This window comes from Rhinolophus sinicus, linkage group LG03, assembly GCF_036562045.2.
Source record: "Rhinolophus sinicus isolate RSC01 linkage group LG03, ASM3656204v1, whole genome shotgun sequence".
NCBI lineage: Eukaryota > Metazoa > Chordata > Mammalia > Chiroptera > Rhinolophidae > Rhinolophus > Rhinolophus sinicus.
Window position 1 is genome coordinate 93,648,104 of NC_133753.1, and position 17,519 is coordinate 93,665,622.

Here is a 17,519-nt window from a genome sequence, read left to right on the forward strand (position 1 = left end):
CATTTTTAGATGTTGTGCAACTTTAAAAAGCCAAAAGTACTTCCAGCAGAAAAACTCTTAAGTTCAGCTTGTTGGTAGGAGATTTTAATTCATTTTAAAAACTGGGCAGGTATATTTGGACTGAATTTAGCTATAATTTTATAATTAATAAGAACGTTTTCTGAACCTTTTTTTGTAAGTAAAGTTATACTTTGAATAGGGAAGGAAAACACTCATAAAATATACGGTAATTCAAAGGATGTTTAACTATTAGAAGAATATAAATCACCAAATTTCTGGTGAATTGAAATGTGCTTCTTTATCTAAAAACTATTTAAGAAAAAAATTTTTCAAATTCCTCAACTTTTTTCGAGTGCTCATGTTGACTTGACCTCATACTTTTCACAAAAGGCAAAAAGCAAAACAAAAATTATAAACCAACAGCAATTAAAAAACGAAACAAAACCCTAGTATACATATATCACAGATGTCAAATTTCCAAACTACAAGAAAAAATTTACATGTATTGATCTTTTAATGAATATTTAAATTCTGAAAATTTAAATAAATAAAACCACCACAGTATAGTAAGTATATGTGGTGCTACCTTTCCACTGAAGTTGGACGTTGTTTTCATATAGTCTTCTGCTTTCTGCAGACAAGCAAGTACTTTTTCAATATCTAATAGAATAAAAAGGGAAAAAAGTGCTAACTGTCAATTAACTATTATCAAACAATTATGTAGAAAACAAAAAAGTGCTTGTGAAATAATAAAGGTATTAAAGAAAACAAGATACAGTTATTTCATGTTTGTTATCAGTATGTGTAAAGAAGGATATGTTTTAACTAGCCTGCTGTCCCAATAGCTTTTATTGAATCCCTTTTGCCCCTCATGATCTGAAAGCCACTTTGTTTAGATACTAAATGTCCATATATATTTGGGCCTGTTTCTAAATTCTTTATTCTGTCTATTCCTTCTCTAAAAACTTAGTGTTTTAACTACTATGGCTTCATAATATATTTTAATTTGTGAAAAGGTTATTCTCCATCATTACTACTATTTTCCAGTTTCCCTGAACATTTTCACATGCTTTTATTCCACATGAATATCAAATTCATTTTATTTTTTTAAAAAAACCACTGCAACAGCAAAAACAATAGTACCACCTGTTGGCATTTTGATCACGACTGCACTGAAGTAGTATATTTCAGAAATCATTCACTAAAAATATTCAATCTGGGGCGGCCAGATGGCTCAGTTAGCTAGAGCACGAGCTCTTAACAACAAGGTTGCCAGTTCAATTCCCTCATGGGATGGTGGGCTGCACCTCCTGCAACTAAAGACTGAAAACGGCAACTGGACTTGGAGCTGAGCTGCGCCCCCGACAACTAGATTGAAGGACAATGACTTGGAGCTGATGGGCCCTGGAGAAACACACTGTTCCCCAATAAAAAATCTTAAAAGTTAAATAAATAAATAAATAAAGATAGATAGATAGATAGATAGATAGATAAAAATATTCAATTTGCATTTTTAAACAAAAAATTTAGTATAAAAATTGTCTCCAAACTTTAAGAAATGATATATAACCCAAAATATAAATAGCAAGAATGATTATTTTAATTGTACATGAGAATCTACACATAAAAACTTGTCAAAGACCAAATCTTCCATTTTCCTTACTCTTCTTCTGATGTTTTTATCATCCAAATCTGGCAGATAAGTTAGGTGCTCTTATGTAGTTACAAGTCTAATTTGTACAGTCACACTATAGTACTTACAGAATTAAAACGCATGAATGCTAGAAACACTTCAGGTCTGAGTCAGAGGGTAAGTAATTCAGCTTTTTCAAGCCTGTACCAGACACTGTCTCAAGGTCAGTAACCACTTCAAAAATTTAGAGGAAGGAGAATATTCTAAAGTTGAAAGGTAATAAGGTAGGTCTAGAGATTGAACTACGTTCTTAGGGATAATATGCCAAGTTAGAGTAGGAAGCGAGGAATACCACATGGACAGAACACTCATAGGGCCAATGTTTTTAAAGTTTCAAACTACCTTCTCACTTATTACTTTCACAAAAATAATTTTCAGAGTTTTAAAAAAGGAAATAAATGAAAATGAACAAAACTTGTACCATACAGACACACCTTTACTTTCAAATTTTTCATCCACTTTGACATTGCCAGAGAATCCATTTTCTATAAGGCAGTGTTCAATGAGAGCTGATCCATAGGCTATAAAAATAGAGGGTATTATTTTTAGTATTTTCCTATAAAATTAATGTTCAAAATATAATAAAAATTTATACCCAATATTAATAATCTACTCAATAACAGTAGCCAGTGAAAATAACAATTAGTTTACTTACTTTGAAATGTTATTAGAAATGATAATTCAATAAAATTGTAGAAGTCAGTGCAAAAGTTATAGGATTTAATGAAATTTAGCTACATATAAAAAAGATTATAAACCAGGAATGCAAGGTTGGTGTAATATACTACATTAATAAAGAAAAGAAAAATCCAAACTTACAAATTTTATGCATGCTATACTAACAGTTGGAAAGTTCCCAAAATAACTTTTTAATGCATTCTAATTTCATAGGAGAGGAAGAGTAACTTCCTAATGCTCAGTAATTAAGGGTATCTGCCTACCAATACGTCCTTTTCAGAGTCTTTAGTATAGGGATGAGTGATGATTTTCTCAAGCTTTAAAGTTCATTGGATTATCTTTACCCTGGTTATCAAAAGTACCTGGCATCCTGTGATGCTCTGAGACACACTAATTTAAAAAAAGAGAGAGAGAAAGAAAAAAGCAAGCTAAGTCGTTATTAAACTGAAAAACTGAAAAACAAAAATAATTTCTTAGAATACTACACCTAGCACTAAAGTGCTAAATTATACTTTTAGTTTACATAACTGTATTGCTCTTAAATAAAATCTAAGAAATAAAGATCAAACTTATGTGGTGTAACAAATTTCTCTCTCCTTAAAAATAAATTCTTATTTACTCAAAAGATCATTTTAAACGCCTGTGTTTCTTTTTTCTTTTTTTTCCAAGTTTCAGGTATTTATTAATCAGTGTAAACCCCAACATTATACACCAACATGATTTTGTGCATCTGGAGGGGAAATATTGCCTGGTTAAGTGGAAAATTGTGTGGATGGCTTCTGGAAGACCTTCATTCTAAGCAGCTTTTTAGTGACACATTTCATTTAGAAGTCTGGACCTTCTTTCTTCAGTTTGTTGTAATCTACATTCACTGAGTAGAACTTGTATTGCTGATTGGGACCCAGTTTGTTCCAAGGTTCTGGGTTATTCTTTTTATCACAACAGACATCTGGATTGAACAATGTCAGGTGCATGACATACAGCACTGCTCCAGTACCTCCAGCTCCAATAAATACAAAGAGAGGGATCAAGCTTGGATGCTTCTTAGCTGACCAATGATTTGGCACAGCATGGTTGCGGCAGTGGGCTCGGTTGCCGAAGCACAGAAAAATGAAACTTTGAGGCCTAGGTTAAACTCCTTCTACAGTTATCAAGTTGTTCTAATTTTCTACTCGAACTATGAAAGATTTAAATATATTCCTGAAAACTACACTATCCTGCAAACATCTCATTACTCTATGTAGGATTACTCACGAAGTATTGGGTTAAGAACTCTCTTCAGTAGTTCCCCCTTAGGAGCATTGGCTATTATTTCAGTCAATCTGTGAAACAAAATCGACACACTTCTTACTATCTTATATTTAATAAACCTTACAGCAATATTTATATTCACAATACTTTCACACACGTCAATTAGCCTGATCTTCACAATAGTCTAAAATATAAGAGGTATTAGTTCATTTTGTAGGTAAGCAAATGGGTCACAAAATTAATTTATCAAAGGTTAGTTGGTTCTTAAAACAGCAGACTGGGATGTGAAACGAGGTTTTCTAAGGAAAAAAATCCATACTTTTTCAACTAAGTCATACTGCTTATTGTCAATATTGCTTACCGTCATACTGCTTATCCCATATATGACATGACATTTTTATGGAACAGTTAATTGTTATATGTGGAGCCTGGTGATATATCGTAATGCCTGAAAGGGCTTTACCTACGTAAGCATTCAGTAAGAACTCAGGATGCAGTGGTTCCCAGACCAGCAGCACCAATAGCATCTGAGAACTTGTTAGAAACGTAAATTCCTGGGCCCTACCCCAGATCTACTGATTCAAAATGTTTTATCAAGCCCTCCAGGTGATTCTGACTCATGCTAAACTTTGAGAAGCACTGCTGTAGCCTGTTAGCCAGCAAAGCCTTCCAGCCAGAAGAGGACAGCTACAGTTTGTACCATATCCCATCCTACTCTTTTCTTAGCTAAACCACAATTTCTCTTTTTGCACTCTGCCCAAGATACCCACTTGTCGTCTCACAGAATAGCTGAAAAGTCTCCTCACTTTACCAAGAAATCATAAATATCTGAAGTAACACCAAATTTACATTAAAAGACATGTATTTGATACTCTCAAATGAGACTTAATTGCTTACATGCACATTTATGTAGTTCAAGTAGCCCAAATTTAGTTATTTTATGCAAGTAAACAAAATATTTTCTCATGACAGTTCTGCCATTCTGACTTATGACTTAATTTTACCTTTTAATACAATATGAAATGAGTTTATAAACAAACCACGTTACCTTTCCAAGGCAAGCAAAGGTTCAACAGGTCTAGCATGATCAATTGGATAGCGTTCACGAACAGCAAATTTAACATCATCTGACTCATCAGTTCGAAATCGCAGGATATTTAAAATTAGGTACTCGTAATCTGTAAGAACAATGTTCCCCTGTAATAGAACAAAATATAATTTAATGCCTTTCCCAAAGCATTCTTGAAACGTCTTAAAAATTGAGAAAGAAAACGTATTCTCTTAAAAACCTTACCAAGGCTATAGAAATAAAGCTACAGAAAGCATTCCACCTTGATGGCCACCATCTGAACTTACTATTACACTTCCATGAGGCAAGTCTACAAACACTGTGGCTTATTAAGAAAAACAGTCAGAACAGATATATATTTCAGAAGCCAAGCAAACAGTTATTTACAGGCATACCTCAGATATGGCAGGTTCAGTTCCAGACCACTGCAATAAAGCGAGTGGTAATCTTTTTTGCTTGTGTAAAGTCTTGCCTTTAAGTTGTTAAAAAAAAAAATGCAGTATCTGTGAAGTGCAATAAAGCTAGGCACAATAAAATGAGGTATGCCTGTATACTTTCACCTGTATTGTGTATTTTAATAGCAATTAAAGATAATGATACCTTTTGCCCAAGTAATTCCACACTTGGTAATGTAGCCTAATAACTCAATAAAACCAAAAGCTAAATGCTTAAAGATATTCACTGCAGTTTATTTGCAACAGAAAAAAATGGAAAACAGCCAAATGTAAAAATTGGGAAAATTGTTAAGTAAATTATTATATGTCAATATAAAATATTTAAAAGCTGTTAACTTATGAAGACTGTAAGAAAAGTAGAAAACTGTTTGTAATACTAAGTAAAAAATAGCAAGACAAAACAATTCTGTATCCTAGGAAGTAGAAGGCAAATAGAGGGAAAAGTGAAAATATTTCCTAGAGTTAGGATTAAAAAAACTTTTTAAAATGCAACATTGTTGGGATTCAGGTTAAGACGGTGGAGTGGGTAACTGCTGTGCTTACCTCCTCTCAGGACGACATCAAAATTACAACTAAACTACAGAACAACCATTGCCTGAAGTCTAGCTGAACTGAATCCCTACAACTAAAAACATACAGAAGCCACGTCGAGACTGGCAGGAGGGGCAAAGATGCAGAATGGGCTGGTCCCACCCCCGTGTGTGACCATTAAAAATCAGGAGGGATATCTCAGCTGCAGAGATCCCCTCTGAGGAACGAGGGGTCCAGCCCCTCACCAAGCTTCCCAGCCCAGGGTTCAGTGCCAGGGACATAAGTCCCCATAACTTCTTCCTGTGAATACCAGTGGAGACTGTGATAGACTGAGATGAAAGCGGCTGCAGTCCCAGGTGCTCCTCTTAAAGGGTCTGCACACAGACTTACTCGCTAATGGACTTGCTCTGAGCTCCAGTGCTGGAGCAGTAGCTCAAAAGGCACTGGGAACGTACACAGAGGAACTAAATTGTCAATCCCTTCAAAGCGAGGGCTGAAGGGGCAGGGCAGCATTCTCCCAGAAAGAAATGCTGATAAGACTCCATTAATCCATTATTTCTTCGCTGAGCCACCTTCACTCTCAGTGTGAAGCAGCAGGTGAGTCACTATCACCTGGCTAACACTATTTGCCCACCCTGGTATTCCTTGAGACCCCACCCAACTGCTGGGCAACTAATGTGGCAACTTCTAGTGGCTTTTCCATGCAAACAGCCTGTCTTGGCTCATGCTGCAGACTTTCTGGGCAGGGACCAGAGCCCTGCTAAAGTGAATCCTGCTCCACAGGTCAGCCCCTGCATCATAACTCTTCCACTGTAGTCAGGCCAGTACTCACAACCAATCAGCCCAAGGGTCAATCCCTCCTAATGACACACAAACAGCAACCAAGGCTCAACTACAATAGAAGGGCACACACAGCCCACACAAGGGACACACCTGGAGCACCAGGGAGACTGTGCCACTGGGCCTCACAGGACACCTACTATGTAAGGCCACTCTGTAAGACCGGGAGGAATAGCAGCCCTACATAATACATAGAAACAAACACAGGGAGGCAGCCAATATGGGGAGACAAAGAAACGAACAAAGAACAGAACAAACCTCAAGAAAAAGAACTAAACAAAATGGAGACAAGCAATCTACCAGATGCAGAGTTCAAAACACAGGTTATATGATGCTCAATGATCTCAGTGAGAAAGAACTTCAATAAAGAGATAGGAAACATAAAAATGGAGATAGAAAACAAAAAAGAATCAGTCAGAAATAAAGAATATAATAACTGAAATAATACTTTAGAGGGAATCAACAGTAGATTATATAAAGCAGAGGATTAAATCAGTGGTTTAGGAGATAAGGTAGTAAACACCCAAACAGAACATCAAAAAGAAACAAGAATCTAAATAAATGAGGACACTTTTAAGGGGCTTCTGGGACAACATCAAACGTACCAAAATTCACATAATAGAAGTACCAGAAGGAGAATACAGCAAGGAATTGAAAACCCATTTGAAGAAATAATGGCAAACTTCCCTAACCTGCCGAAGGAAATAGATATATGTGTGCAAGTCCAGGAAGTGCAAAGTCCCAAACAAGATGAACCTAGAGGCCCACACCAAGACAAATCATAAATACCAAAGGTTAAAGATAAAGAAAGAATCTTAAAAGCAGCAAGAGAAAGGCAATTAGTTACCTACAAGAGAGCTCCCATAAGAAATCAGCTGATTTCTCAACAGGAACTTTGCGGGACAGAATGGATTGGCAGGAAATATTCAAAGTGATGAAAAGCAAGGACCTACAACCAAGGTTACTTTACTTAGGACAGCTACCTTGAGAATCGAAGGACAAAGAACTTCCCAGACAAGAAAAAGCTAAAGGAGTTCATCATCACCAAACCAGTATTACAAAGAATTTTAGAGGGACTTCTTTAAGATGAAAAGTATGAAAAATAAAATATCAATAACTACATATCTATCAAAACTTTCAATGTGAATGGATTAAAGATCCCATCAAAAGGTCAGGTGGCTAAATGGATAAGAAAACAAGACTCCCGCATATGCTGCCTACAAGAGAGACACACAGACTGAAAGTAAAGGGATGGAAAAAAGATATTTAATGAAAATGGAAAAAATTTTTTTTAAAAACTGGGGTAGCAATACTTATACCAGACAAAACAGACTTTAAAACAAAGGCTATGACAAGAGACAAAGAAGGAGCCAGTAATCCCACTTCTGGGTATTTATCTGAAGAAACCCAAAATGCTACTTAGAGGGGACGTGTGCATCCATATGTTCATTGCAGCATTGTTTACAATGGCCAACATGTGGAAGCAGCCTGGGTATCTGTCGATGGATGAATGGATGAAGAATAGATGGTACATATACACAATGGAATATTGCTCAATCATGGAAGAGAATGGACTCTTGCCATCTGCGGCAGCATGGATGGACCTGAGAGTATTGTGCTGAGTAGAGTTTAAGACAGAGAAAAACAGATGCAATGTGATTTCACTTATATGTAGAATCTAAAGAATAAAACAAATAAACAAAACAGAAACAAACTCATAGATACAGAGAACATTTTGATGGTTGCCAGATGGGCGAGGGATTGGAGGTGGGTGAAAAAGGGAAGGCACTAAGAAGTACCAATTGGTAATTACAAAGTAGTCATAGAGGTGTAAAGTATAGGGAATATAATCAATAATATGGTAGTAACTATGGAGCCAGGTGAGTACTAGTCAGGGGGATCACTTCTTGAATTATATAAATGTCTAACCACTATGCTATACACCTAAAATTAATACAAAGTAATACTGAACGTCAACTGCAATTGAAAAATTAAAAAAAGGGGGGAAAACGGTGAAGGGCAAGAAAAGGTACAAATTTCCAGGCATAAAACAAATAAGTCATGGGGATGTAATGTACAGCATGGGGAATATAGTCAATAATATTGTGATAATGTGGTACAATGTCAGATGGTTGCTGGACTTATCATGGTGATCACTTCTTTAGGTAGATAAATGCTGAATAACTATGGTGTACCCCTGAAACTAATATAATATTGTATGTTAGCTGTATTTCAATAAAAACCTTTTAAAATTTTAATATTGCTACATAATATTTTCAATAAAAAAGCAGAGGAACCTAATGAAAATAAAACTGCTCTAGAATACAACCTTCCAAATTTATTACAGTGAAGACAGGGGTTGTTGTCTAACTAAAATATAAAAAGCATCCAAGAAAATAGTCACAAATGCCTTAGCAACTACTTAGAAGTTGGTCATAGAAGGTGGAGAGAGTAGCCCCAATCTTATGAGAAACAACAGGTTGCAAGATAAGTGACTTCAGTAGGTAGGGCCACCATTCACCTTGATCAGAGATATAGATGACCAGAATTTACTAGGTGCTGAAAGAGTACTACATAACTACTGCTAAATGTTGTGACTTCAAAGCAGAGGCCATGCATTTAAATTTTTAAACATGTGTTTAATTTAAAGAACAGAAAAGTAAACCAGACAAGGAAAATAGAGGGCCGGGACAGAAGTCCATAGTGTCTGGTTCAGGAGGATATGACTTGAATAATAGACCTGGCCATTGAGCCCGGCACATAGAAGGTACTCAGTAAATGTTTCTTGAATCAAATCGTGCACTTATCAAGAACATCTGGAAGATTCCGGTAAGGCAGTTACTTCCTGAAAGGGCTTTCCTTAAACCAAGATTTCCTAAAAGTACTCTGTAAGGTGGCTCCCCCTACTCCATTTTAGAAAAAAGGAAAAAAGAAATCTGTGATCAAGTAAGTTTTGGCAATTCTATACAAGATATCCTCCTCTAGAAAATGTACATATCACATTATCACATGAAAGGTGCTGATAAGTCCTAGAGTTACATTTTTTTTAATCTTATTCTCCAAGTTCCTAAACTTTTATGACTATGGGACCCATTTTTCTAGACACACCTATTATCTTATGGAAGTGGTGTCCAAGAAACGTATTTTGGGAAATACTTCACTTAACTGTGATGTACACAATAAAGCATTTTCTGATCTTCATTTACTTTCTTCAGAGTCTTTTCTACTGGAAACTTATTACAAATTAAAAAACTGACTTTCTTGAGTTTGAGTAGCAATAACCTCTTTACCCAAGGCCTGACCAACTCTAGACAAACCATACATCAAAATTCCAGACATGAAAGCTAGATGATCCAACCCTAGTGGTGAGAGAGGAAAGAGCAATCTTCAAGTTACACCCGAAGCATCAATCCACCTACCTCTCTTGGTATCACAGTGACTAGTGAAAATCCCCAACCACATTCTCTCATACATAAATCCTTAATATCTATTCCAAATTCACCACTCACTGGAAGCATTCTGTATCTTGACTGCAGTGCTGGTTACATGAATATACAAATGTGGTAAAATGCACAGAACTATAAGCATACATGGTACCAGCATCAATTTCCTGATTTTGACATTGTACTATAATTATGTAAGATGTAACAACTGAGGAAAGTGGGGTGACAACTATCCCAGACTTCTCCATTCTATCTTTGCAACTTCCTGTGAACCTATAACCATTTCAAAATTTAAAAGTTTTAAAATAATTTTTAAAAGAGTATCATACAAATTTTAAAAACTGACCACCACCTGAGATCACATACAAAAAAACCAATTCCAGGTGGGCAGCAGCTGCAAGGGAGGGGGAGAAGGGTGGTTAAAAGAGTCATTGGCACAGAGAAGTGCATAGACAGTTAAAACGCAAGGACGGGCAGCTGCTCTCACTGCCCCGTCCCACATCCAGGCCAATAACTAATACAGTACGCTCACTTCGTGCTGGTTCACTAAATTGTACATGTATGATGTGTGTGTCATACCTCTAAGAAAAGCTTAAAATTATGACAAACACGTTGTAAAACCATTCATGAGAAAGAAAAAGAAACTTACCTCAACATTATTATTTCTAAAAATTGCATAGTATTCTATTATTTGGGTTTCCCTTAATTATTTAAGCAAGCTCTTATTCAAAGACATTTAGGTTCTTTTCAAGTTTTAACTATTATAAGCACTGTGATGAATATCCTGGGTATGGTCCTTTTTTGGCATTTGTCTCATTTGCTTATGATAAATTACTGGAAGTAGGATTCCTAGGTCAAAGTTTATGCACATAAATTTAAAAAATCATGTTATGTACTGTCAAATAATCTTCCGAAAATAATGTTCTTCTAATCTGCCCTTATTCCTCTACATTCTTGCTAATACTGGTTATTGTCAAACTTTCTAATTGCTTTTAGACTGATTGAGAAAGAAAAAAAGGAAGAAAGAGAAGGAAGAAAAATACCTTTTTTTCCCCCAGTAATTCATGAATTCAGACATGTATTCATGCTTTTTATATGCAATATGTATTATTCTTTTTTGAATTGTCTACTCAAGCACTTTGCCCATTTTTCCACGTCAGTGCTTTGTGAAAATTGCATCTGAGAGCTATGCACATCTTATTTACCATACAAGTTAAAATACTGTTCCCCAGTTTTTCGTCTTTCAATAGTTCACGGTGTTTTCTATCTTACAGTTTTAAAATTAAGTAGTCCTATCTCTCAGTATTTGTTTTCACTGTTAGGCTTAGAAGTCCTTTTCATCCCAAATTCATCAATTTTAACCCATATTTTCACCTAGTACTTCTATGGCTTCACTTTTTAAATTTTTTTAATCATCGTGGTTTGGCTGAATGGTCTGCACCCCTTCCACATGTTAGCAGCACCTTCCTGAATACTTTTCTGATACCTTCTACACAGCACATCTGCTAAACAGCACTAGAACGTGACTTCTGTGGTTTCTTGCTAACATATGTACGGCACTTAAGAACACAAATTCATTCAAAGTTGGGCAAAGCTGTGGAATTATGCATGTTGTTCCTCTAGGCCAGGGGAGTCCAAACTTTTTTCAACGGTTTTCACCAAGGGCCATATGAGGTAAAATACACAAAGAGCCGCGCCACTCACTGGAAGTGAAGTACGTATTGCCTCACCTGGTTTATTTAAGTAAACTAAATATATTTTTGAAATTTGCTGCGGGCCAATTCACAATGGATCATGGGCCACAGTTGGCACACCCCTGCTCTAGGCATTGACATACAAAGAAAGCTTGCTGGAGTTTAGGACTCTGCATTAATAGCAGCCTCTATTAATAATGCAACCTTACCTTGCCATGGAACATATATATTTCTAAGAAAGGCTTTATATATAATTATTCTTACAAGATGTCTGGTTTGCTAGCTCCACAAAATGTTTCTGGGGAAGGAAGTGATTATTATACAATTCTCTGGCCAGGTGGGAAGCCCTACAACATAATTCACTCGATCACCCGCCATTTCCAGTTTTCTGAATCACAAGAATAAAAAACAAAACACCATAAAATCATACCTACATTTCTCAAGATGAATGCCATTTTCCATTGCTTCTAACCCACTTCTCAGTAATTTGTCTTACAGAAATAGTATTCTTAGTCTTTATTTGTGTGCTAACAAAAGTAGCTGTTGACTATCTTTCTTTCATGAGCAGTTAGTTTTCCTTTCCGTTTGTTTTCTTTGTCTTCAGTGTTGTCTAATTTTACTAAACCTGGTTTAATCTTTCTATTCAGAGCCCCTATTTGCATTTTTTGCTCACCACCCCATAAGAAGATGACAAAGTAGATCTTCCTTAAATGAGACTCATTTTCCTGAAGCTATTATGTTTACAAATTATGAAGAACACAATATTCTGATACTATTTCAAGTATATGTGTTTCTCCTGACAATCTGAAAGGTTGGAAATACTAACATCACCATACAAAGGAACATAAGAGAGGTTAGGTGTAGCGTAAGCTCTGAGAGTTGGGTGTTTTCTTTTTTGCAATCCAAGTGCCTGACTTAAGCTTTGATGACACAGATAAAAAGCCAGGCCACCTCCCCCTACTGATGATCCTTGGTTTTAGAGACCTTGATTGGTTTTGATAACTGACCATCGGGCCACTTGTTTTTTTCTCTTTCTGCATTTTAAATCCTGCTCGTATATATTTAAAATTTTGATGCATATGGAATTTTGTGTGTGCTTAGTAGCTCATGATACATTTCCAAGATAGAACTGAGTGACCAATGGGAGGAATAAGAGGCAAGAAGCAAGCATTGTGAGGACATCAGTAGCCTTCCTCTTACAACTAATGAGACTATCAAAATATGGAACATTTCTGAGTCTCAACTGCTGTCTTACTTACGACACGACTGTTTGACTTTTCCAGCTGCACCACACTAGTACTGAAACGTAAAGTCCCGGATAATTTCTTTAATTTTCAGATCTTCATCTCCTACATTCACAATGCTATTGTAAATGACTGAGGTCTGCCTAGATCCTGATATCCACATAAAATGAAGGTTATTACTGGAAAATTATATTTTACGTGTTTGGCACTTGATTATTATCCTAGTGTATTAATAGTCTTCGACAGAAAAAGTTCCACTATTACATGAATGATTAACAATATAACGATGAGTTCTCCTTTATCCCATCCCCCAAATTTAACTTACCCTGTCATAGAGCTCAATGATTAAGTGATAAGCAGCTTCATCACTTCCAAACTGAAAATCTACAATTCTATCCACACCGAGCTGTTTTGCACTGACTAATCTCCGACTCTTCAAATGTTTTCGGCACTAGCAAGAAACAGAAGAAAAAGGCATTTATATGGTAAAAGTGAATTCCTAATCATTTGGTACTAGTTTATATATAAGTTTCTTCTTTTAGTACCATCAAGAATAATATTTTAGAAGCAGTAAATAAAACGGTATAGTTATAAAATAAAAGCTTGCAGGTAATCAGAGGAAAACCATTTTGTTTCAGACAACTCTTAACTCTGAAGTAGTATTTTATCTTGAATTTTTAAGTAGACAAGGATAGATCTATCGTGAATTTTACTTTGTTACTTTATACGGCTGATACGTCACTTGTTCTTGACCTGATGAGATGACCTCACTCAAAGTGGTAATCTTTCTTTTTAAGTCTCATTCTACTCTAATCTTTTAAGTATCCCAAATTTCCTTTTGTGTACTTGTGTTCCAGATTAATTAATGGTTTCCACTAACCTTCCATTTCAAATACAAATTCTGAACCATGAGCTTATTGGTATTCTATAAATTAGTCCTCCAACTTACTCATATCCAATTACCCTCTATTTCCACAAACTTTTTTTTTTTAAATTTATTGGGGTGACAATTGTTAGTAAAATTACATAGATTTCAGGTGTACAATTCTGTATTACATCATCTATAAATCCCATTGTGTTCACCACCCAGAGTCAGTTCTCCTTCTGTTACCATATATTTGATATTTCCACAAACTTTTAAAATATAACACAAAGAATTTTTCTGCTTTTGTTCCAAGCTTTCGATCGTCATAGTTCAAATCCAAATGTAACAACGCCTATTCTTTATTAAACTGCATTCCTCATATCCCTAATCATACGGTTCTTGTTCTCATTAGCAATTAAGATAGGACAGCATGTTAAACCCGAATACAAAGTACTTGGTAAATACTTTTTGTGTTAGATTAGTTGTACCATCCTTTAGGACTAATATTTAAGTATGACACGGAACAGAACCAAGACTACTCTATAGCCCCTAAAAGAAATCTTACAATTGTTTCTAATTTTTGAATTTGAAAGACCCCTTAGTGACGACCAGTAAGAAAGAATGTTTTCTTCAACTCAAATTTAACACAAATTTTATAGAGAAGTAAATCTAAAACCACCTTTTAAAAAAAGAAATATACAATCATTCTTAGAATTAATGCCAACTCTTTCATAACTAACATGACCTGATAGTTCAAATTGACTAAAATTCTCATTTTACGTACTTGTATGTTCAGGCAGATATAAAGACTTTTCAAACTTCACAGAATAAAAAATCTCCACCTCCAAAGTTCAATAGTTCTGATTTAAGGTAACCTACATGGATTTTATTTAAACAGTGACCTACATATAAGGCTCTTTAAATCCCCAGGGGAAAATCACAATCAAGCCTTCCAGAGTACCCCAGTAATCTTTTTAGTCAGGAAAAGGAAAGTTAAAATAAAAATAAAAGGCATCCTTGACTGGCAGAGAAGTCCACGCCAGGGGATGGTGAAAAAGGGAAGATAATATACCATCAGGAATAGATGGACATACAGTGCATAAGTAAAGCTTGTGTTTTTATTTATTTCCCTATTAGCGCTTGGTGAAAACCCCCTTCTGTCAGTGCCACAAAGCCATACTTAGCATCCTCAGATGTGAGAACCAGAAACAAACGCTGTGATTTACCTCATACTGGACACGACCCTGCCGGTGCCTTACGACAGACACTACCAGCTCTTTTATTTATAAAGTGCTTAACACTGTCTGCTCCACCAAATGGAATATTTCTACCTGTTTGGATTGACATATATACCTAAGTCATAAAACTCTTTAAGTTTTTTAAAAAGCGTTTGACCTCCTATTGGTGTAGCCCAATTAGGGGATGTTTACACAATCCCAGTATCATCTATCTTATTGCCTGTTACATGATCTGTGAACTAAAATGATAATATTTGTTCTTTGTATCCACTGAGCTTTTAAACAACTTAAAATATGCACTACCCATCTACTTTGAAAAGTGCTATGAAAATATAAAGTGTCATTAATTACTATTAAGGACAATCCCCAAAAGAACCATTCTGGGTTATTATTAAGTAAATGAAACTTTTAAGAATCTGATAATTTTGTGACAGCCCTTGTGATCTGGGAAGCACTTACCTAACTTGTAATCCAAAACAGATTCTAAGTTGCTGGGGATAAGGCTCTTGTCTGTAAAGCCTCTAATGAAATAACACAATGCCAAAACAAATATATTTCTGAAGGAAAGTGAGGAGGAGAGGAAGAAGGAAATTAATACGTATGGATTCCTAATATGTGTCAGGCATTGTGTTAGGTGCTTTACGTGCTCCTTCAATGAATCCTCACCAATAACTCTATGAGGGAGATATTATTCACATTTTACATTTAAAGAAACTAAATTTCAAGAGGTTAAATAACTTCCCGGTTATAAAACGATTTTGTGGCAAAACCATTAATTCAAAGTTTGGTATATCTGATTCTAACATCTTTCCTCTGTGCCACATGAACTTCCGGTATATCTGTTATGTTAATAAGCAAATTCTCAGTTTTAATAGTGAAAACAAAAGCTAAGAGCAGTAAAAAGATACAATGATTGGTAACATACTGATGTCATTGAGTATTCCAACAAAATATAGACTGGTAGCTCAAAAGTGAGCCGTGGAAGATAAGAGTAGGAAAAAGGGTTGGGGGGTTGGGGCAGTGGAGAGGAGAGATCATAGAAAGCCAAGAATGCTAGGATACAAGATGTTCAGAAATTAGGGGATCATAAAACATGAGCTAACTAATGAAAATGATGCTTTAGAAAAATTAAAGTTGATCTAATACAGAATTGTTTTAAGAGGGAGAAGTTGACTGTAGTTAAGGGACCATAAAGTTGAATGTTATAAAAGCTTGAACTGTTGACTCTGGGAACAGAAAGATTTAGAGCACAATGGGGTGTGACAGGTAATAGAGAGAAGTCAACAAACATCTACTTTATTCATCCCCATATCTATCAACTACTCTACCTTTATTTTATCTCTATTTATAACAGTAAAGGAAAACCAAACAGTTTAAACCTTCAGTTGTGAGTGACCAATCTCAGGGCCTTAAAATTTAACTTCAAGTATAACTTAAAATTTACCTTCATGGCAAAACTAGACGGCATCATATTCTTAGGCCACTCAAATTCTGTCGTGTGAATTCGTATGCCAGATTCAAGTAAAAGTGTAGCTTTAAAGTCTGGTCTGTAGAAGAAAAAAGTCAATTTTTTCTTTAGGGCATTTGCCAAGCTAAGCCAGTGAAACAGACTAAAAAGTGCAGGTAAAATAAATTGATTGTCTCATATTTAATTACCAAAGATTAAACAAACTGTCAAATGCTCTTACTTTTGAAGACGAATAAGATATGTCTTATTATCCACATCATAAACATTGTTTACTCTCATTCCTAGCAAGCTGCAAAGAGAAAGGAAACATTAACAAATCATGTTACCATTTGAAACATAAAACTTCACACAACTTAAATCTGTAGGTGGAAGCAGAGCCTGTGAAAGGGGTCTTTCCGGACACTAAAGATATGTCAGCCAGGGAGCACAGTCTGAAGACCACGAGACATTGAGCCCAAAACGGAAATGGAACTATTTGAGAACAAAAGTGGTCTATCAGCCCTGGGAATACCATACAATAGCCAGCGACTTTGAAATGACCCCATGTTTTTTAAGAAATGCAATCGAATCCATTTAATTTATTATAAAAGAAAAAAAGGTGAATAAGGCACTGGGAAATAAGACAAAGTGCACACAATTAAGTCATAAAAAACCAGAGTAGAATACCGATCTCAGGCCAAATCTGTTACGTCCAGCTAAACCCGCGATGCACCCTTTCTTCGGGGTTGAGGAAGGATGTCAAAGTAACCAGGCCTCCTGTCTGGCATCCTCTAGAGCAAACGACTATTTTGGCGTCCTGGCGTCCACCTGGCATCTAGCGTTTTCCTAAGCGTCTGCTGCCAAACCAGGCGACTCAGGCCGACACAGCGAGAAGCCCGCCACAACCGGACCGTAGACCTGGCGAGACTAGCAGCCCCGCAAGAGCAGGGGGAAAGAAGGCAGGCGCTCGCCCACCCAGGCCTAGCCAGGTCCACAGAAGAACAGCACAGGTGAGAGTACCGGGAAACAGCGGGCTGGTCTTATTTTAGCTCGTGGGGCCCCGGCCTCTGT

The 17,519-nt window shown here is 36.1% G+C and overlaps 1 protein-coding gene and 1 pseudogene across 1 annotated transcript in view; both read right to left on the reverse strand.

Moving 5' to 3' along the window:
- Positions 1-17,519, reverse strand: part of NEMF (nuclear export mediator factor) — a 50,769-nt gene that overhangs the window by 32,375 nt on the left and 875 nt on the right. The window contains exons 2-8 of the mRNA XM_019735957.2: positions 16,690-16,758; positions 16,446-16,548; positions 13,224-13,349; positions 4,671-4,819; positions 3,626-3,693; positions 2,128-2,214; positions 587-660 (exon numbers count right to left, since the gene is read on the reverse strand). Of these exons, the coding sequence (XP_019591516.2) occupies positions 587-660; positions 2,128-2,214; positions 3,626-3,693; positions 4,671-4,819; positions 13,224-13,349; positions 16,446-16,548; positions 16,690-16,758 (676 nt within the window). The remainder of the gene's footprint in view (positions 1-586; positions 661-2,127; positions 2,215-3,625; positions 3,694-4,670; positions 4,820-13,223; positions 13,350-16,445; positions 16,549-16,689; positions 16,759-17,519) is intronic.
- On the reverse strand, positions 3,101-3,591 carry LOC109449592 (cytochrome c oxidase subunit NDUFA4; annotated as a pseudogene).